The following is a 21,793-nucleotide window of genomic DNA, read 5'->3' as shown; positions in this document are numbered from 1 at the left end:
GTCAAGTTGAACTGTCATCTTGGAGAGAAGCTGCACCACATACCATATTGATCCTCTGAGGACAAAGATCGCCATATCCTGCGCCGAGCTACACTGCCATAGTAAACATCCTCCTTGACAGGTGAGAGGTTCCCCTCACTCCCCTCACTGTTACTGTCCATGGTGATCTCTACAGAAGACACCAATCACAACGTTACGGTCAGAGATCCCCGCACACACAGTCTGCTCTACCCCCATGGCCCATTCACTCATGCTGAGACAGTAGGATGATGAGGTTGCCCTGAGGTGTGAGGTGCACAAAGCAACAGGTTTCACTCTGGAGTCTCTGGGTGTAAAACAGCAATGCTTGCACTGTTGCAAGGAGGTCAAATTGGGTGGTTGTGTAAACATGTTGACCCACAGTAAACACTGGTATAGGGAGTGTGTCTGGGATAACTTTCCTGCAAAACTGCACATGAACATTTTGCGAATCCAGCTCATGAGGATGGACAGCTACAGGGTGCACGAACACCCCACAATAGGACCTATGTGGTTGTAAAAAGCTCTATGGGAGAGATGTACAGCTCGGCTGATGTGGGTAAGAGAAACATGGTATATATAGCACAAACATCAGTGGCCCTGCAGGTGGAGATCCTCATGTGGTGACCTCACTAACCAATGGATGGGATGGGCCGTCGCTGAGGAGGGGTGCCGATGTGAACCGGCCTCCTCCCTGAATGGTCCAGACGATCAGGGCTTCCGTGTAATGGTGAGTTTCCAGTGATCTTTAGAGTAAAAAACAACAAATAAGGTATTACAAAGACAAACTGCATGCAATGTGAAGACATTTAAACATTTAAAAACATTTAAAAAGAATCCCACAATTCTGTAAGACAACTGAAACACCATAAGAGCAAATGATGTGGCTTCCATTTGTCCTTAAGAAGGCAAAATAATAATAATTGAAAAAAATTATAAAAAAAAAAAAACTCAACAAACTATCAAAACAACTAAATTAAAGAAACCCCCAACACAACAACATGGATTTGGGTTCAGAAGGGGTCACATGTCTAGCTAAAGACCATTTGTTTGATTTGTTTTGTTCTGTGCATGTCAGCTCCTCTGTGAGAAAAGGAAGCAAATGCCGGCACAAAAGACAGACAAGATGAATGAAGAAGAGAGCGACAGAGCAGTTGAGAGAAAGAAGAGTAAAGGTAGAGAGTGAGTGTGATTGTAAATTAATAAAGATGTTGTAAAATATAACTTCAGCCCAGGGCAGTTGGCATTTTAACAATCACAACACATAATAGATGAAAAAAATGATGATTAAACAACTTTTTTTTTGTTTTTCCTGAAACAAGTGGGAGAAACAAGCAAGAGATGATATGTATGGGCAGAAGAGCTAAATTAAACTCTGGAGGCAGCGGAATTCTTTAATCTGTCTTTTTTGTATGGAAGGCAATGAGGGGCTGACATAAAGCTTCAAGCACATGGTGGAGCACTATGGCTGCAACTCTAGTTGGGAGACATGAACAGCAACATATGGTGGCAGCTTACAGAAAGAAGGCACAGGCTTATGAGAAAAGACAGGGACAGCATGTCTCCATGCATTGCACGGAGACTGTCCTTTAAAGGTAGGGTAGGAGATCCTGGATTTTGAGTCCAGCGAAGCTGCATTTTGAAAATACACAGGTAAAAAGTCCCAACCCTTTTCTTCACTTTCCCCCCGAAGGCACGCCTCTAGAGTACATGAACGCGCACGAGCACGAAGGTGCACGAGCGCTGTTCTGACAGCAAGCATCGATCGTTGCCGTATTTAGTATTTAGTGTATGCTAACTATACGTTTAATAATGCTAGGTGCTAGCCAAGCTGGCTCTAGTTTAGCTTCCTGCCAAGCTTCTGGACGCGTAATTCGTTCACGGAGCAGGGTACGCGCACAGGGGGGGAGGAGGGGGAGGGAGGAGCAGATTGCAGTTTGATAGACGGCATCAGTATCCAATCATTGTGAACGGACCGTTCACAATGATTGGATACTGTTTTTCCTAGATTGTACGTTCTAGAGGCCACTAAAACTTTTCATATTTGTGTCAAAACTTTTAATTAATTGGTTGCAATGGGGGTGTGAAGAGTATTTCAAGCAATATGTAAAAAAATGCTCCAGAAAAAGATCCCCTACCCCGCCTTTAAATGGAGCCTCTCCCCTTAAAGACATGAGAAGTCAAAACTTTTTTAAATGGCCTTTAGGTATTTAACACTTTACTTAAAAATCCACCTAGCATTCTCAATACAAGCAAAGTAATTCACACAAAACAGGAAATCAAATAAGACCAACCATGAACATGAAATCTTGTCAAGAATGAGAAAAAAAAAGCCAAATGAAAGGAAAGGGGTTGTCATAAAAAAAACAGACATCAAAAAAGAATGGCTGCTGCTTGCTGATGGAAAATACATCAGAAGGTCTGAATCACACACCAGCAGCTGGTCCCGGTTGAGCCTTGACAAAGACTGGGCCCTAGCCTCCCTGTGGGGACTGTAATAGACCCTGTCCAGCTCGTTCAGCCTGCCCTCGCTCAGGGCCCCTTCCCTGGAGTAGTTTCGTGGCCCGACTTCCCGACCAGGCCCAAAGTGCTCCCTGTTCCTAAAGTCACCTGTGTGTACCAACTGGGTTGCAGTCACTGGGATGCCAGAGAATTCCTCCTCCACACTGCACTGGCGGGTCAGAGTTCTTTTACGGCCCATAGCCAGCGCCCGCCTTTCTACGGGGCCCTCACAGTGGATGATCCGCACAGGCCCACGCACGGGGCTCCTATGGGCATAGTACCCTCGATAACCCCGTCCTAGAGAGCCTTCTTCCTCACTGCCACAGTCTAAACCACTGTCAGGACTTTTGGTGTTTTGCCGATTGGGTCGCCCAAAGTGGCGTTCGTCTGCATGGTAGCCAAAGCGGCTGTCAGTGAAGCGAGGGGAGGAGCGTTGGCGCTGCAGGCGGGAGGTTTTGTTGGTGGGGAAATTGTTTCGCATGTGAGTGTCCTGGGGATACATCCTCCGCTGAGTGTGTGGGGTTCCTGTTCGCCCGTCCTCTTCAAAGCTCAGGCGCTGACCCATGCTGTCCACGCTGTCTGACTCTTCCTCAGCCACCTCTGGGATGCTGTGGAGACGCTTGCTGCGGAGCGACCGTTGTTTCACCACCTCCCTCTGGAGATCCCAACAGTCTCTTTCCTCAGCTAAGTCCTGACGCTTGTAATAAGCCTATGTCATAACCAGTAGGCAATGTTCCACAATTTCACAGTTGATTGAGAGTCAGTTGAATTCAAAAGGTTCAGTTTAGATTTTTGTGAGGAGTTTGAAAAGTTTTTCGAAGGTTTTAGAACAGGCAGGAAACAACACAGTAAGTGAATAGAATAAATGGGGAGGGAAGACAAAATAAAGACAGAATTAGTTATTTGTGGCAATGTAGTAAGACATGCAGTCTCATTCCGTGAAGAGGAAATGGCATGCTCTGAACAGGAATCTGTCGAGTCTCAATGAAGGAGTGATATTTTACAAACAGGACACAGATGTGGCCAACAAAAAATAAAAATGCGACAGGCTATGTGCCACAAGTAAGAGGTTAATAAAAAAAAAAATGAGGATGAAATGAAAAGGAAAGGAAAGAAAAATCTTCAAAAAGCCAGAAATGAATCATGCAAAGCATTCTGAAACTAAGAGAACTTTCTTCTGGTTGTTCAAAGAAAACAACAGCAGAAACTAATTTGAAAATTTCTAGTGAAAGTTTCAGACATGCAATAAGGACGAGAAATTAGCAAAAGTGATTTACAAATACATACCAATGCCAAAAAGAAGATGCATTGGTGAAGTATAAGTTAGTACACCGATGGAAACACCCTCATGAATAACTAAATATAATATGTTTAACTAAACAAGAAAAGGAACACCCAACCAAACTTGCAGTTATTATTACACTGACATCCAACAGCAAGTCTACTACAATATCGTCCAATCAGTATCGATCAGTCACTACAGTGACAGATGGGCAGATTTTGAATCCACATATTCCCAATGACAAACTAAATGAAGACAGAATCACATGCCAACAATGTTAACATTAAAATCAAACATTAGGACATGACAGACTTAAACAAAAGTGAATATTTCCATTTAAGTACTCACTTAAATGAGATTCCAATATGCACTTGATATGCCATGACCCTTTGATCCAGTACAGTACATCCACATTTGCACTTCAATTTCATCTTCTAATATTTCACTGTAACACTTGTAATGCTACGCTAGTACAGTATCAACAGCATCAAAATGCAAAGCGAACCATTATTTAACAGGCTCATACTCTCACATGCATTTTACACAGTTATGTATACACAGCTGTAAGTTCAGCCTGGAATGAATAAAGCAGCGCAGGAGGGGAGTGTGAAGGAGCTGTTTGGCATAACATGAGGCGAGTTCAGCAAGGAAAAGCCATAGATTGGCCTGGATGTGGAGCGTGTGAGAGACAGTGGGTAACTCTGCAGGTGGCAGGTCCAGCCATTCCTTAACCCCTGTCTCTCCTCACCTAATTACAGCAGACAGAAGATGGGCAGTTAAGTTTGTACCTTAAGAGTGTTGTGAGAGTTGATACTCCGCCTGCGGCCCTCCTCCAACTGCATTTCGGAGTAAAGATCTTCCTCATCCTCCTCTATTATGTCGGACAGGTCAGAGCCCCGGCTGCTTTCTGTGTGGTAGTCCTCGCTGTGGCCATAGTGGTGATGATGGTGCTAAAGAAAACACAAGAAAGTTTTTTTTTAAGGTTAGATTATACCGTACCTGCTGAGGCCAATCATATTATCATATTACCTAAAGACTCAAAGTTTATGAACCTCTACATTTTTCCAGATTTTTGTATAAATATAAACGAAAGAACAAAAGATTTTACATAAGTCCTAAAATTTGTAGAATATGTCCTTAATGACGTATTTATTGAGGCAACATCCGTGACTAGCAAATATTTGTCAACCCATGCCTTTGGAATCTGGCGCAACTCTCTCTTGGACAACAATAGCTACAGCTAAATGCTTCTTGTAACTTTGAAGTGGTCTTGCATATCACTTTTAATGTGAGTACTTAAATGGTGTGAATAAAACACTATAAAATATGGTGATGTCAAGTATTTGGGTCGGTTGGGGCTTTTCCACTGTCAAGTATTTGATTAAAAAATGAACATACTTGATGAAAAAGAGATCAAACTAAATGGTACGTGGTCCCGTCTTAGAAACACGACATACACATGCATTAATAGGCTGAGCACAGTTTGTGATTTCTGTAAAGTACCTGTCTGCCCAACTCTGAGCCTCTGAGGAATTCATCCACCGAGGCTCCTCTCCTTCTGGCATGAGGAGAGTCATAGCCGTCCTCCTCCTCATCAGAGTTGAGTGTATGCAAGACATTACCTCGCTCACTAAAGATATTCCTTTTCTCAACCTGCCAAAAAAAAAATGTTTGGAATTTCAGTTTGGAACTGCAAGAATCAATTTAAAAAACAAGCAATAATGAGCAAAAATATTTACTTTTCTGACCACACTAATAAAGTTTCATGGATTTTTCATGATGTAGTTTGCAAAAATTTTTAAGAAGCAGTTCTGCCTTGAAACTGATACGTCTTATGTTAACTTTGTAAAACAGGAACAGGTGAAACTATTTTATTATTGCAACTCATATTCCCATTTACTTGATGGAAAATGTTGATTTCTAGGGGCAGTTCTAAAGTGCATCTCATGTTAAGATTCTGTTAAACTCTTCCGTACCCGATTAGCTTCAGCAAATGCTCTCTGGGCAGCTTCCCTGGCCATGGCCTTGGCGATAGTGTTGGAAATGGGGACTCCCTGAGGCTGTGGCAGGATCCTCTGAGGAGAGGGTGATCGCCGTGGCGGGTAGTGTGGTGGCTCCAGGTTCTGTCCGTGCATGGGAGGCAGCGGAGAGGGGGACCGCTCCCAGGGCTGGGCTGGGCGTGGGCCCACCTCATGCTCTTTGGTTTCCGGCTCTCTGGCACTTAACAATGGTTTTGACTTGGGTATGGAGTGATGCTGAAAGTGAGACTGAGGGTGAGGAGGAGGGTGGTGGATGGGCTGTGAGTGTGGTTGTGCATGGGGTAGTGTGTGGGGCTGGGCTCGAGGCAGAGGCTGCACCTGGGGCTGCGGGTGATTTGGGGGATATGTTGATGGGTAAGGAGGGTGAGTTTGAGAGTGTGCTGGAAGAGGCTGCGACACTGGTTGGGGCATAGAATGGGGAGGTGCAGTAGCTCTGTGGGAGAGGCGTGGAGAGCCCAAGAGATTGTGCGGGATGACGGCCACAGGCGAGTCCTGGGACTCTCCTTGGGTTGATAATGTCCTTACAATGACTTCTCTGGCCTCCAGACCCTGAATCCTGTTTAACTCCACGGTCACATAGTCTGCTGTTGGGTACAAGACCTCTGCTATCTGCATTCACAAAAGAACCAAAATGTTTTGATTGAAAGGTAAATCAGAGTTACCAGCAGTCACATACATTCATTGTGTAGCTCTACTTTTACATAAACAAGAAGTTTGCATCATTTGGAGCTCTCATGCAGTACCATGACTGTAAAGGAATACCCAGAAATAATGACCGTATGTAAATCAATCTGAAGCATCCCAGACATTGGGCCTCATGCAAGAACATTTTCGTATTTTTATTCTAAATTTCTCTCAGTTTTTTTGTACGAAGGACGCGCACGAGCACGCCACGTCAGATTCAACAAGCGCTCTTAAATTCGGAAAAAGTGTGTAAACGACCTGCGTAAATGATGAATCACACTTGTGCGTATTTAAGGGGCACGTGCACGAGGATAGTAAATTTGCATACTCCACGCCCTAAATTATACCATATAAGGCAGTGCTTGCTCGCTCCTGTGCCAGGAAGTGTTGAGTGTTGAGTCATGAGAATGGCATCAAGGCGCATAAAGAACAACTTTAGGGGCTCTGAGACTGAAGTTCTGCTTTCAGAGATCCAAAAAGGAAAATCTGTCATTTTTAGCAGTGTCAGCAGTGGAATTACAGGACCTGCTAAAGCGAAGAAATGGGAAGCAGTTAGGAGTTCTGTTTATTCAATGTCACCTGTAGTTCGTAATGTCACCGAAATAAAAAAAAAGAAATAGTTTAATATGAAAATAGCTTAAAAAAATAAAACGTCTCGCCATGTCCAGGCGCTCGATGACTGCAACTAAAGCTGTGCAATCAGTTGTTGCCTCATCATGATGGCTCTTTGATGGGGTGGTCCATGAAGGGGGTCTTCTGGCACCACACCTTCTGGTCTGCCTGGGCTGGTTCAGGTAGTAGGAGACCCTCGTTCATGGCAATATTGCACAAATCTGGCATGCCTTCTCTGGGCTATAGAGCAGTTTGCCTCCCGCTGTATGGAGACACACCCACCTGGCCTTCAGCTCAGTGCGCTCCACGACAGCACGGGTGCTTTGATGCGTATATGTGTCTCGTGCTCCAATTATGTTTGGCAGTCCAGCCACGGCATGAAAATCCCTCTTAATTTGTACTTGTTGGACAGGTGATAAACTGATGAGAGTTTTGATGACCAAGGGGAGCGCACGACTCACAGAGGACTGGGACACCCCCGATCTGTCTCCAATCTCCCTCTGAAAGCTTCCAGTGGCCAAAAATCCAAGGGTGGTGAGGACCTGGACGTAGGGTGGAATTGGGTTTGATCGGCGTGTTTCTCTCTGGAGTTGTGTCTCTAGCAAGCTGCATATTTGCAGCAGCACAGTCCTTGGCAGTCTTAATCGCGATGTCAGCCATTCGTCTGTCTCCACATGGATATCTACACGGCCTCTTCCAAGAGCCTGACGCACTAAGGCATCAAAAGTAACAAGTCAGCTGCTGGTTACACTTCCCATTGACCCCGTTATATACAGATTCAAATTAACCTTCAATTAGTGCATAAGTTAGGTTAAACAGAATAATGTCAGCATCATTATGGGGTATAATGTATATATTTATTTATGTTTGCTTCAAAGTAATTAAATATACAATCCATTAGTCAAGCAAACTTGATTGGAACAACAGCGGACTATTTTACGAAACTCCTACGACAGCTCTGGATCACTCGTAAATTCTGTTCGTACCTGAAAGAAAACATAAAATACGAAAAGATTGGTGAATGCGCAAATTCTCTTAAATCACTCGTACGGACGATTTAAGAACAAATCTGTGCGTACGAACGGTTCTTGCATGAGGCCCATTGTTCTTTAACGAGTTTCAGCAGAAGATCTTCACCAATGAGAGCAGAGTTTTATACCTGGTGAGTGCTGTGAAGTGTATGTGTCAGTCAGGGACTGAGGACAGCTGCAGGAGTAGAGCTGCATTTCTGATTTTTCCTTTTCTTTACTTATACTGACTATACAACGCCTGTTAAGAGTATAGTCCAAATACTAGTTCTTACTCATTCCAGTATCCAGCCTTTTAGTGAAGTAATATATTAGTTAACATAGTTAATATCATAGATCTTTTTGGGAACAACTTTCTCTTTTTCTTGTCCCTCAAGACTGGATATCAGTATTTAATCATTTTCTCCAGAAGATGGCAATAGAGTACTACTCACAGAAGTAACAATTAGGGAGGGCAAACCTTTACTGAACTGTAAGCCTCCAAAAATAAAAATAAAAAGGGAAAAGAATCACAACAAAAGTTTGGCACCTTTTGTCCCTTTGTGCACACAGCATAGCCAATTACACTGGCCCCATTGGAGGTTCCTGAAGGTGTCAGGGTTGGTGGCTTCCATCTGACCTGCAGAATCCCTGGAGTTTGACCACACTGGACCTGCACCTCCTGAGGAGGATGAGGAGGTCCTGAGGAGCAAAACACACACTATGGATGAGGATAAAAAGACAGACAGTTCAACGGTATTACAAGCTTTACTGCCAATCTAATACAAAAATAATGGTACTGAACGGTGATTTGGACCTCTGGCACTAATTGTCCATTTTATCATGGCATCATATAAAGGATATTCTTATTCAAGAAGAATAGCGCTAAAGTGCTTTCAGGAGCACCATGATACAATATAAATATCAATTCTTATTATATTCCGCATAGCACATAATTGAATAATCTTGTATATTTATTTGCATGCATTCATTTATATTCATATCGGGGGGGGATCTCATTGGCTGAAAAATCCAAGTTTGCCAACATTCAGCCATCAGTGTTTTCACAGCAATGTCCTGTTGCCAGATTCTTGCTGACAATTTTCTATGAAGCATCAGAAAACACAGTTTGCTTTTTCCACAATCTGTCACTGCTGTCTGCATACTAAACAACAAACCCATCTGTGCCGTGCTGCTGCTCACCTGGAGTCATATAGGGAGCAGATTCAGTCAGCAGTATCTGCAGGCAGCAACGTGCAGCTGTGTGAGTGTCTGAGAATCTACATCAACACATTTTTAATCACATTTCTACCCTGCTTATCAAAAGCAGACAGCGCAGTTTCTGTATGGAGTCCTTTCCTCTAGTCAGTTTTTAACCCTGTCATAAAGCTGTCATAAACAGCAACTTCTCTCCAGACTTAAGTGAGTGTTTAATGGATATTTCCCTGTAGACGCTTTCATTAATTCTTGAAACAAATGGCAGACACAGATTTGCAGGCAGCGAATTCGCAGCGGCTCTGTGTGACTAATATTGACTAAAATGTTGTATCACTAAGGACTAATGAAGTGACTTGTCTTAAGAACAAATGCTAAGTGCTAAAGCCTGTTAAAGCGCTTCCACACAGTGTCCTCTTTATTGACAACAGTTATCTGCCACCCATACTGAAACTATTTCAGGCACCTCTAATTAACATGTCCAATAGATAGATCATTTAATGAACTCTCAGTGTGAGGCCACATCAGCTGCCAATAGAAAATGTCAGTTCAAACTTCAAGCCTCATTGTCTGTGTCCTCTGTTCTCTTACTTTTTTCATTAATTAAGCTCATCATTTATCTACACTCACAACTGGCAAATAACATTGTGCCTAAACATTTACATTGCAGTTAAATTGTGCCATTATTGTAGTTGTTTCTGAAGGATATCCCTTTTATTGCTCTGTCTCTAAATAATTTGCTCTGGTGAAACAGTCAGGCGGTGAGAATGTAAAGAAACAAAGAGCCTTGTGGGAGAAGAAGTCCTAGAGATCTACTATTTATACTAATTTAGGTATGGGAAACTCTTATTTCCAGTATTGTGTAGCTCTTTTCTCTGGATACTTCCTGAATGTTTTTTCATTGCACTTTTTTGTTCATACATGTGTCTTATCGCAGTAAAACACATAAATACTCTTTGAAAGAAATCGAATCTGTCTGGGGAGCAGTTAAATATCTAAGATGTTTGCCAGGTTTGTAATGAGCTTTAAGCATGAGTATATTAACAGAATGCTGTGTGGGTTATAAATACTCAGCTTCAGTTGAATAATGGATTACTTTGAAGTGAAACAGAGATTTGAACAATGACTTTTGCATTGGGGGGAAAAGTTTTCTTTTATTTAAGTTACTTCTTTTATCCTACATGTACCTTTCACACAAAACGTAAGAACTATATTTGCAAATGTACTTATCATCTTTGTTTGCAGTCACTACAGAGTTATTTTCACTGAAAATGAAATGATAAAGCTTCTGCCCAGCACAAAAAAAGAAGGTAAAAATCAGCATTTTTTGTCTCTGATAAGCCAAATGTTTTCTTCTTAGACATTAAAAAAATAATGAGCAGGAGAGAGAAATAGATTTGAGCAGCTAAAAATCAAACAGACTTAGAGCAAAGTTACCTTTGTTTTTAGCACAACTACAATTAACTACGAAAGAATAGGACAATTAATTAAAAGGTAGTCCACAGAATGTGGGTTTGAGCCACAATGAAATATGTTTGAGGCTAACCTGTAGGTTGAGTGCAGAACTCCACAGATATTTCCCTCTTCTCTCTTTGATCCATTGGAAGCTGCCAAGGCACCTGATGTGGCTGTGCAACAACCTTCACCTTATAAACTGTCATTGGTTTCAAGTTGAAAAACTTGTATTTATAGCCCCCAGCCTTGACCATGTCATATTCTGCACCATTGAGGAAGATAGTGTAACTGTAATTGCTGTTACTGGGCATCCAAGAGAGCTCCACAGAGCTCTGTGTGATGTTGTCAACCCGCAGGTAGTAAGGTGCCACCACCACATCCTTTCCCACAAGAAGGGTGCACCGGAGTTCGTCCGACGGGCCACGGTCTGTGATGCTCTGCACTGATATGCGATAAGTGTTTGTGGCCAGATTTAGCTTTTCAATAAGGGACTTTGTCCTGCCCCCGTAGGGGACACTCATGCGAACCTCCTTATCTACCAATACATTGTAGCCACTGACGGGGCCCCAGCCTGGTGGGACCACAGGGGGATCCCAGCCAATGATCACACTCTTGGCGAGTTGTTTAATCAGGTTGATGCGGCGGGGATAAGGCACAATGTCTTCACCGACCTCGTCAATACTGACATCCAACGTTCCTGTCCCATTGCTATAGGAGCCCAGGAGGTCCATGCCCAAGCTGCTGGTGCTTAAACAGTCTAGCTTACTGTCAAACAGCAGGCTGCTTGTGCCTGTTCCTGTTCCTGTGCCAGCCAAAAGTCGCTGAGACCCCAGGCTACTGTGGTTGAGGTAGCCAGGTTCTTTCACTGTTGTGTCCCTGTGTTGGACAGAGGGTTTCTGCTCATCTTGGACGAAATCTACAAAATTGGATGGGACGAGTCCCCGCTGTCCATCCAGCAGCTCTCCTGAATGGCAAAGAGGAGATTGTTGGTAATGAGTTAATGCGATGAAGGAGAAAAGATTAAACAATCTAAAAGAAGTTCAAACCCTCATAAAAGCCATCTTCATCCATTGTCCCGTAAACATAGAGGTACTTCCCTGCCACCAGGGGGAGCTCTGCCTCTGGATGCTCGTTAGGCCCATCATAAGGATTGTAGCTACAGTGATAAAAGAGAATGAACCATTCAATAACACAGATTAACACAATTCTATACATTTGATCTGTGCTTCGGTTGGTATTATGCCAATCATTTAAAAACTAATTGATATGTCTACTAAAATAATTTCCTCTGAACTGCTTTGCATATATTCGTTGGTTTTCCTTTTTTCCCCTTTTCTTTACATGCATGGCAGAGCTTTGGACAGTGGGGGTTGAGATCTTTGTAAATTCCAATAACTTCTTACTATTATTCTCATTAATGTGTTTTGTACACATACCTATACCGAGCAACGCACAGACGAACCTTCCCTGTGAACCGTGGTTTAGACCTGGTAGTTGAGCTGAGCTCTTTTTCCATCTAGAGAAGGAAAGAATGCACATGTAATCCTGTTTTCAGTATCAAATGTAAGTTTTGGTTTCACTGTTTCCCTCGTACTCCTATGTATCTTGAAAACTCAAAAACACTGGGATTCTGCGCTGAGTATGAATTTTTTTTCAGGGTTTATTCCTTTGGTTGAATCTATCATCTGCCAAATAATTCGATTTTGCATGAGGTTGACTGTAATATTTTTGTGAAATGTTTATCGTTGTGTGGGGTACATGTATATTTTCATTAATCCAAATCTGCATGTGTAACAGTGGGAAACATCCTAAATGCCTGCTGTGTGAATATTCTCTCATTTGGCTGAAAAATGTTACAGAGATTGAAAGAAATTCTCTCTATTTTAAAAGCAGGTAAACGGTATATGCGATGAAATATGTTGAACATTGGTGATGTCAGCTCATTTAATGTTGTTTCAAATACATTCATATTAGGATGTCTAGTCTGCGGTCAATGGAAACTCACATAGCTGCCAACAATTTATTTGAATAAAAGAGTGTCTGTCATGTCAGGTCTATGTATCTTTTTCTTTGTTCTTGCTTTATTCTGGTAGTCACTTCCTGTCACAGTCTTATTGTCGTCATCCTAATTATTCTCACCTGTGTATCATAGTGTATTTATACCCAAGCCTTTGTCTTGTTCATGCATGTTCGTCATTTTGTTATTCATTCAAGCATTTAACTTCAAGTCTAGCTTTCATGTTATTTGACCCCTTTGCATGTTTTTTGACCAGAGATTTTTCCAGACGATTTTGTACCTTTGCCTACTCTACTCTTGCCTACCCGTGTACCAGACCTTGGAATTATTAAACCGACACTGATTTTGGAATACTGTCTGTCTGAGTCGTGCATTTGAGTCCACCAGTTCCGAGCGTGATAGTGTCTAAATACTTGGGGATGCATATAGTCTTCCCTTGTGCAGCCTGATGGTCATGAGATATAGTTTGCTTGGTATGAATGAATAGGAGTTTGCAAACTTTTGGCTTTCACTTTATGAAACAGATTGGATCTAGAATAGGAGAACATGCAATAAAGTAGGAACCGCACGGGATCCAAGCTGATGCAGGTACCTCAGAGAGGAAAGCCCGTGCTGGGCTGCTGGCTCGACTGCGACTGAGGAATGTTGGCTTGACAGAGAGGAGTTCGGGCTTGTCGCCACTGATTTGGAGTGGTCGAATGAACTCAGATATCAAAGATCTGCTTGTTGGAGCCTCATTACCTGTAGAACAAAGATAATTCAAAATTCAATTCAATTCAAAAATACTTTATTTATCCCAGAGGGAAATTAAATGTTGATGTAACTCAATTAAATCAAAGAGTTATTATAGATGCTGATGGCTGTGGGCAGGAAAGATTTCCTGTAGCGGTCCGTTTTGCATCCAAACTGAAGAAGCCTTTGACTGAAGAGACTCTGTTTTCTGATAACAGTCTCATGGAGAGGATGTTCAGGGTTGTCCATAATTCTCTTGATTTTATGCAAAATCCTTCTTTGCATTATTGTCTCCAGAGGTTCCACAGTCGTCTCCAGAACAGAACCAGCCTTTCTTATCAGGTTGTTGAGTCTTTTTAGGTCCCTGGTTCTGATGCTGCTGCCCCAACAGATGACGCAAGAGGAAATGACGCTCTCAACAACAAACTTGTAGAATATCTGCAACATCTTGTTGCAAACCTTGAAGGACCTTAGCTTCCTCAAGAAGTAGTCTGCTCTGTCCTTTCTTGTAGATTGCTTCACTGTTGTGTCTCCAGTCCAGTCTGTTGTCCACATGAACACCAAGGTATTTATATTCCTCAACCACCTCCACTTCTTCTCCCATGATGGAAACGGGGTTCGATCTGACCCTGTTTCTCCTGAAATCTACAATCATCTCCTTTGTTTTGTTAACATTCAAGATGAGATGATTGTTCCCACACCATGCCACAAAGCGGTCCACCAGCTCTCTGTACTCAGCTTCTTGTCCATCTCTGATACACCCAACAACTGCAGAGTCATCTGAATATTTCTGTAGATGACAGGAGTCTGACTTGTACTGGAAGTCTGAAGTGTACAGAGTGAAAAGGAATGGTGAGAGTACAGTCCCCTGTGGTGCTCCTGTGCTGCTGATCACCTGGTTAGACACACAATTCTTCAGTCTGACAAACTGTGGTCTGTTTGTCAGGTAGTCATTAATCCAGGTGATTGTTGAGGCCTCCACCACATAATGTCTCTCATCAGAGCCCCACACCAGAGCATAACGGCTGCAAAGTGATAAATCTATTTGATTTCATTGAGAAAGGTTCTACTAATCAAGTTGAAATAATTCTTTTGTGCTTTATGTTAAGCAGGTATAATAAATGTGGCTATCACACATATTTTTCATTTCCCAAGCACTCGTGACTATACAGGTTACACAGCAAAAGTGAACAATACATTGTACTGTAATTGGTAAATCAGTACATGTAGTAATCAAAACAAGTCAAAAACAAACACGACAGGTTTTGTAAGCTAGGGGCTATTCTTCACTGGGATTGATTATTTCCTTAACGGTGTTTACTGCTGATTAAGTCAAGAGGCATTTCAGACTTCATTTTTTCAGACACGAGGAAATGGCTCCTCGTCTAATACAATGTACAACTTACCACCAGCAACTGTCACGAGAAATTGAGCTGATAATGAGCTCCATTCAGTAAAAGGAATTTGGTGACCTATTATCATCATCAACATTTCAGGAAAAAGTACCACTTCAGCATTTGGGATGTATCAATTTAGCAATGTTCCTTGCTAAAAATAGTTTGGGTTTAAATCTGCAACACATGGCTTATACAAATTGTAGAAACAAAAAACAATTATCAAGAAGATCCAACACACACCTTTCCCTACGGGGGCAGCCAATCCATTAAGGAGCTGTGACAAGGACTTGTTGGGGGATCCGGGAGATTCACACACAGTTAAGGGTTCAGTGCTAAGTATATCAAACTTCCCAGCCTGGAGCCGGAACTTTTCCAGCTCTTTTGACAGGAGGTTGAACTGCTCACTCTGAGTCCGACATTTTTCCTCCAGCTCTCGGACTTTGGCCTGATAATGGTGAGTGAGGCGAGACACAGAGAGTACAGGAGGGTAGACAGGCAAAGGGAAAGGCAGGAGAAGGAAAGGAGAAAAGCAAAAGAAGAAAACAAATAAGGCCAGTATGAACACATATACTTCACACATAGTAGTTACGTATGTTATGCTATATGTCTAATGTTCACACACAAATAGAACTTGGAAGGATATTTACTGTTTAACTTAGAACAACGACCAGTTATTACAGAGAAAATCTTCTTGAAATGACTTTTTTTCTAAAGTACAACTGAAAGTAGATAATACAAATTACATGCATCACTACAGTAAAACAATGTAATTCATTCAGAAGATAAAAAGAAAAACAAAACTTAAGTTTGAAGGCAGTTTGAGTAAACAAACTGCCTTAGAGGATGAGGATGATGATTCTTTATTTCCTCTTATTGTAGTACCACCGTGAAAATACCAAAACCAACAATAATTTAAACAAACAAACTGATGTTGACTCTGATGTAAACTGCTTATTTCATCTTAAAAAGTATTAACTAAAAACTAACTCTGCAACCAATAAGAACGTATCGTCAGTAAATGTTGTGTGGTCTTTTCATGGGGTATTAACAATAAGAAACATATTAAAGAATGGCTTCCATTTACTTGAAGAGCAGGGAAGGTCAATGCACAAACTAACATTGACGTAATGAACATAACTGCTTGGGCAGATATGATGTCATTTCCAGGTGTGGTTACAGGATCATGTTTTCATAAGAAGAATTATGGATTTCATCAGCAATTACTTATCAACAGTCTGAACCAAAGATGCTCTGAAAGTATGCTGCTCCAGTTCGTGTTGTTCTGAACACGGAGTCAATTTTATGCATGCAGATTGTTGCCAGGCATAACATGCGGCCAGCAAACTGACATAAATGACATTTCTGCATTTATGAGACATATTAAAAGATGTTAGTTGTAACAGCATCACACAACGCTCCATGGTATGGCATGTAGACTGCTTTTAAACACATGCTGGACGACATACATGCAAGGCTACAAGTTAAAGAGGTCAAATTCACTGTCTGGCGCTGCATCATCTATTCAAAATATAGTATTTTACATTAAGAAAGCAAACACCTTCTGTATATCTCAGCAGTATTATATCTACACTCTGATATAAGTTTAAACATATTTGATAAGCATTCTTTTGTTGCACTCTGATATACTTTTTTGTTCATGGGTTAACACGTGTCATGTTTGGTCATATAACATTATATCTACACACGAGTGATGCTCCATGCATTTCTATCAGTTTAAAGTCGATCCAAATTCTGTGACCTGGTTTTATGAAAAAAAAAAAAAATCCCTTTTCATCTGCTGTTCAGTGAGTGTAGCTGATTTTTTCTTTAAGATCATGCCAGGAAGACCTTGAGTTTGTAATGCCAGTCAAGTTCTAGCCTTTGAAAAAAGCCCTTCACTTGTGAGCCCTCTTTGATGAGAATTATGAGACAGAACTGAGTGGGTAGTAAAGGCCATAAAAAGATCATTCTGAAAAAAACTCAGACTTTCTTTTAAAGTTTATGCTTCATGCAACTTATTCACCATCACTTAGCCCAATACATAATTACCATGCTTAGTGTCAGTTAAAAAAAAAAGAAAAAAAGCTAAGCCCATCTATCTTTGCTGTGTGATGATACATCCTTTCAGAAGCAGACTAAATGTAGTGGTACTGTATATGCTGTTGCCAAGAATGGCAAATGTGTAAACAAGATAAATCAATAATTTAGGTAAATAGAAATAAGCAATTCTGAAATACCTGCATGCTGTCCAAGTGGTTCTGTATAGCATAAACACATACCCATACAATAAAAAGAGATACCACGATTACACATGTGATCACTCAAACACATCTTGAAAGCACGACACTCTTGAATTATTCTGTTTGACACGCATAAATGTCAGCTCATCACGATGCTAACACAAAGTAGTAAAAGCTGATTGACATCTTTTTTTCAGGGTTAATTACCTGAAATTTAAAAAAAGGCAATTTAGATAACTCTCAAGTTTAAATGTGCATTTCAAAAGTCAGTTTAACAATTCTGTCAAAGCAAGGGATCATATTTTAAAATGTGAGAACTACAGAACAACCATTAAGATTGCAAGAAGGGAGGATAACGAGCAGCATACGGCTCTACATATACACAGCCCGACCTTGGGGTTAATAAGTCTCCGTGCAGCAACAACACAAAAAAAACACACAGCCAACGCCCCTCCCAGCCCAGTGTCCAGACGCTCACCTCTAACAGATGGACAGCGCCTTCATGTTCCTTTTTAGCCTCAACCTGAGCCTGGGAAACACAGGGTGCAGTTCACTCATATAACAGTTTATATTGATCTTTAGTTTCCATTTAAAACACCAACAAAAGCCCTTCACAAAAAAAAAATGATTTAATCATAAAGTCATGGTAGTGCAGAGTGAAAATGGTTGAAAAGAACTTGGCCAACTCTGTAGACACTATGCCAATATACTGTAGGCGGAAACTTGTTAGTCATTAATCCTTTTTATGTTTGACATTTACCAACAGAACATTGATTTAGGCAAAAATCTGTTCTTAACCAAAACCAACTCAAATATTGTCACTCTTCATCCATTTTCACCTTTTGCATTTGGATTTTATTTAAAACCTATTTATATTTTAATATGAAACAATAATGTGCATGCAAAGGGAATATATTCACAGAAGAAATTTAAGAAAACTCATCAAGGAGTCTCTAAACCCACAGTCTCAAACTATGTTGTTCAAAATAGATATATAGGCCCTAGCTAGGCTTTTGTGCTGGCTACAAACCAGCTACAGGGCTGGGAGGGGCTCTTAGTTCACATTTGATACAGTGAGATGTGTTATCATGAATGTGCTATAAATGTTCAGCAATGAACTAGCTTTCAGCAGGAAAACAAACATTTGTTATGATAAATGTTTTTTTTCATGGATCATAATTGAGCTGCTTCCTGCATCATCTACAAGCAGAAAGAACATGATTTGAGAAACCTCAAAAACATTTCTTTTTACATTTCATAATGACTGACTCCAAAAAGATTGTTCAATCTACAATGAACATACGGGGAGGGCTAAGGCTGAGGGCCTGTTCTAAAAAATATAATTTTATTCTACTTCAACACCATGTTTCCATAAGTAATCAAGGAGCCTTCTGCGATGCATTGCAAGAGGAATGATTTAAAAGACTGGGAGTGTCAAGAAGCACAGCATAACATGTCATTCTTTTGATAACATGATATTTTTTTCTGACGAAAACATAAAACATTTGCTAAGAAGATCAAGTGGTCCACATGGTTATGAGAGCATGTGTGGATTTTACAATTTCATAAATCTACTTTGCAGGAACTCGGTTTAGGAGAACAGAGAGAGCATCTGGTGTCTGAAGGAAGATAAGGCAGTAATGAGCTTCTGTTAATGGGAGAAAAAAGAGCTCCTGCCTGCGAAAGGCCGACTGTGAAGTTACAACACTACAGAAACAATGGGGTGCAGACAGTGTCTCTAGAGATGGCACTGGTGACACTTCTTATCACATTCACATCATCAGCAGTCTCAGCTATTGCTGGGTTTGCTTTGACATTACAGTCAGCTTCAGTGCACAGAGAAGGAAGCCTCACCATCAAATGGCCTGGGCAGGCTTTTCTCTATTTTTTTTTTCTGTCACATCTACTTTATGTTTCAAATGTCTGGTTTGCTCGCTGGTAAAAAAAAAAAACAAGAAATGTTGTGCACTAATGGTTTGGAGTATGAAAGACATCTGAAGGATGAGGTTAAGAGGATTCACAAGGGGAGCTTAAGGGACGCAAGTTCTGTAGTCTATGAATAAAGATATAAATGGGTGATCTATAGAGTCCTTCTGATACGTTTGGCCCTGGCTGCACGGTAAGTATTGCACCCGAGTTTGCCAAAATGATCTTTGACCCATGCCACGTGCAAAAGCCAGAGCACACAAGAAAGCCCAGCCCTCCGATGCAGTGAGTGTTATACAAACTGACTTCTCTTACCTTCTGAAGAAGGTCAATCTCCTGCTGCTTTGCATTGAGTACAGCCAAGGCCTGCTCATGCTCCAACTCTAGTTGCTGCCTTCGCTCCGCAGCCTCGCGCATATGCTGTCCGCAAAGTGTTTAGGGATGGAGAGCCAGAGGGACAAATTGTAGGGGAAGGGGGCATAGAGAGGGAAGCTGTTAGTGGAACTAAAATCCAACGGCACTCGAACCAACACAAAATGCATCTCCAGTCTTCGACTCCACGACGACACAACACAGGTGTTAGCATGTGAATACATCACAATACAAAGGTTGATTAACAGTGTATTGATGTTTAAACCTTAGAAAGCAACAAAGACATAAACTATGCCCCCAGCAAATGTCGAACATGTTTATGTCGAATGATCCCCAGGAAAGAGTAAATTTGGAACAAAAGTGTTTATGGATGAGGACTAGAGATGCTTTGCTGTGTAAACAAAAGAAACTTCAATAAACAACCAGGTTTGCCGCCCCCTTCAGGTAACACAATACCTGTTGTAAATCTGGTTCCAAGGACTGTTTGAAAAGCTGTCCTCAATGATGTTGTCTTTGCATGATCAATATTTGGTTTTATGTTACATGAAAAGGATGAGCAAACTCTGTAGCGTGCTCACTTGTCTGTAGCCATCCATAACAAAAGAAGCCATACAATACAAAGGACTGAATGTGAGGCTCATTATAAAACAGTCTGCCTGTGTCATCCAGTCACATCACTGCTCCCACTATGTGTGAATATTTGAGACACTGTAAGGTGAAAGAAGCAAATGACATTTTCATGCCTCTAAAAATGAAGGTCTAAGATAGGTAATGTCATCAAACTTGTGGGTGACATTAACATCGTGGCAGGTGGCCCAGTCTTTCTAGTCCATCTTCAACCCCTTCCTTTCATCATAAAGCCAAACTCTTTATCCTGCCTCATGCATGAATCACATTCCACAGTGCTGTGCTCTTATAGCCACGTGACCATTTGAATGTCTGGTAAGCAGCCCAAGGAAAAAGGGAGCGATAAGCACAGCCACTGAGTGGACAGAAAACATTCAGAATGGGAGTAAATAGGGCTGCTCCCTAACAGAAGGACATAGCTGTGATACCTTGTAAATCTAGCAGTGGGGAGAGGGGACAAAGGGAAGGAAAGAAGCAACAGATCCGTGAGGTAGGACAACATTAAAGGGTGAAATAGTAAAGGAAAGAGGGCAGACTGCTCCAAGCTTGTGCTCTTTCACAGCTCCTGGTCAGACCTCCCAACTCGACACTGGAAGGCAACAGACATGTCGAGGACATTAGACAGTATAGCGGAGCAGAAAGAGATGGAGGCAGTGTAGCACAGGGAGGAGAGAAGGTACTGGTAAAGGATTAGGCTCCATAAAAAATACCTGAACTGGAATGCAAGGATAAATGTGATATAGAACTAGAAATGACGGACAGTGTCAGCCCTCGGGGGTAGTTTCCTCACCTTGAGCACCTGCTCTAGGTTCTCCAGTTTGCCTTGGAGCTGGTTCCTCTCCCACAGGGCTAAATCTCTCTCCTGCGTCACAGCACCAAGTGTCTCTTTGAGCTGGGCATACTCTGACTTCACCTGTGGAGATGGGGCAAGCACAGAGCAAAGGAACGGGAGTTTGACAGTTTCTGCTTTTGTTCTTTCTGACACTTCCAGGTTTTCTGGAATGTCCATCTACTTCTCCTTCTCTCACATTTCATGAACCAAAGGCCATCAGATTCTCCATCCAGTTCGTTCAGTCATTAGAAGTTCCGCTGATGACAGTGATGAGAATGTAGCCATGGAAAATGTACAAAAGAATGAACATTGTGCACATTTATTGCTCTTCTTTTCTATAAAACAGGCCCCTCGTGTTTTGAAACTAGCAAATTGCAGTATTTTTGCCCGGGTTTTTCCACTCACGGAAAATTTTATGTGGCCCCTGGAATTTTCTTGTAAATAAACAGGGCTCCTAAAATATATATATATATATATCTTTAAAGCCAAACAGCTTCTTAAATGTGTGAAAAATATTTGCAAAACTCTTTTTAAAGAAAAAAATGACAAAAAGTTTTAAAATGCATGTTAGGTTTACCAAACTCTTACAAAATCAAGCTTCTCAAAACTGGACCAACACACTCAAATGATGTGGTAGGGGGTTGAATCACTCCTACATGTTCACGCTCAACTAAACTCAAAAGGGGGAAAGAGATCAGGAGATGGAAAAAAAATCCCTTATTTCACTCAGGGGAGAATGATGGCCTCTGACAAAACTGACTGTTACCTTGTGGTTTTACAAGTCTACAAGCATTCTGAGCCATGCACAGTCATTACTGCACTGAGACATTATAACA

At 41.5% G+C, this 21,793-nt stretch overlaps 1 protein-coding gene across 17 annotated transcripts in view; it reads right to left on the bottom strand.

Annotated features, from left to right (window-relative positions):
- Positions 1-21,793, bottom strand: part of rimbp2b (RIMS binding protein 2b) — a 91,116-nt gene that overhangs the window by 11,964 nt on the left and 57,359 nt on the right. For 9 of the 17 annotated variants that reach the window (XR_012769935.1, XM_075468477.1, XM_075468481.1 and 6 more), the window contains 16 exons: positions 20,916-21,038; positions 19,442-19,546; positions 17,679-17,729; positions 17,198-17,218; positions 15,201-15,405; positions 13,424-13,572; positions 12,251-12,330; positions 11,861-11,970; positions 10,906-11,778; positions 8,695-8,846; positions 5,779-6,450; positions 5,306-5,455; positions 4,591-4,752; positions 2,453-3,229; positions 656-764; positions 44-169 (listed from right to left, as the gene is read on the bottom strand). Coding sequence is in view for 16 of the 17 variants with exons in the window: in XM_075468477.1 (XP_075324592.1) it covers positions 44-169; positions 656-764; positions 2,453-3,229; positions 4,591-4,752; positions 5,306-5,455; positions 5,779-6,450; positions 8,695-8,846; positions 10,906-11,778; positions 11,861-11,970; positions 12,251-12,330; positions 13,424-13,572; positions 15,201-15,405; positions 17,198-17,218; positions 17,679-17,729; positions 19,442-19,546; positions 20,916-21,038 (3,865 nt within the window). In the remaining variant the exon portion in view is untranslated. The remainder of the gene's footprint in view (positions 1-43; positions 170-655; positions 765-2,452; positions 3,230-4,590; positions 4,753-5,305; positions 5,456-5,778; positions 6,451-8,694; positions 8,847-10,905; positions 11,779-11,860; positions 11,971-12,250; positions 12,331-13,423; positions 13,573-15,200; positions 15,406-17,197; positions 17,219-17,678; positions 17,730-19,441; positions 19,547-20,915; positions 21,039-21,793) is intronic. The other 8 variants (XM_075468484.1, XM_075468487.1, XM_075468492.1 and 5 more) reach the window with 6 other exon arrangements.

Source organism: Odontesthes bonariensis, chromosome 6, assembly GCF_027942865.1.
Source record: "Odontesthes bonariensis isolate fOdoBon6 chromosome 6, fOdoBon6.hap1, whole genome shotgun sequence".
Lineage (NCBI taxonomy): Eukaryota > Metazoa > Chordata > Actinopteri > Atheriniformes > Atherinopsidae > Odontesthes > Odontesthes bonariensis.
This window is presented reverse-complemented; position numbering and strand designations above follow the sequence as displayed.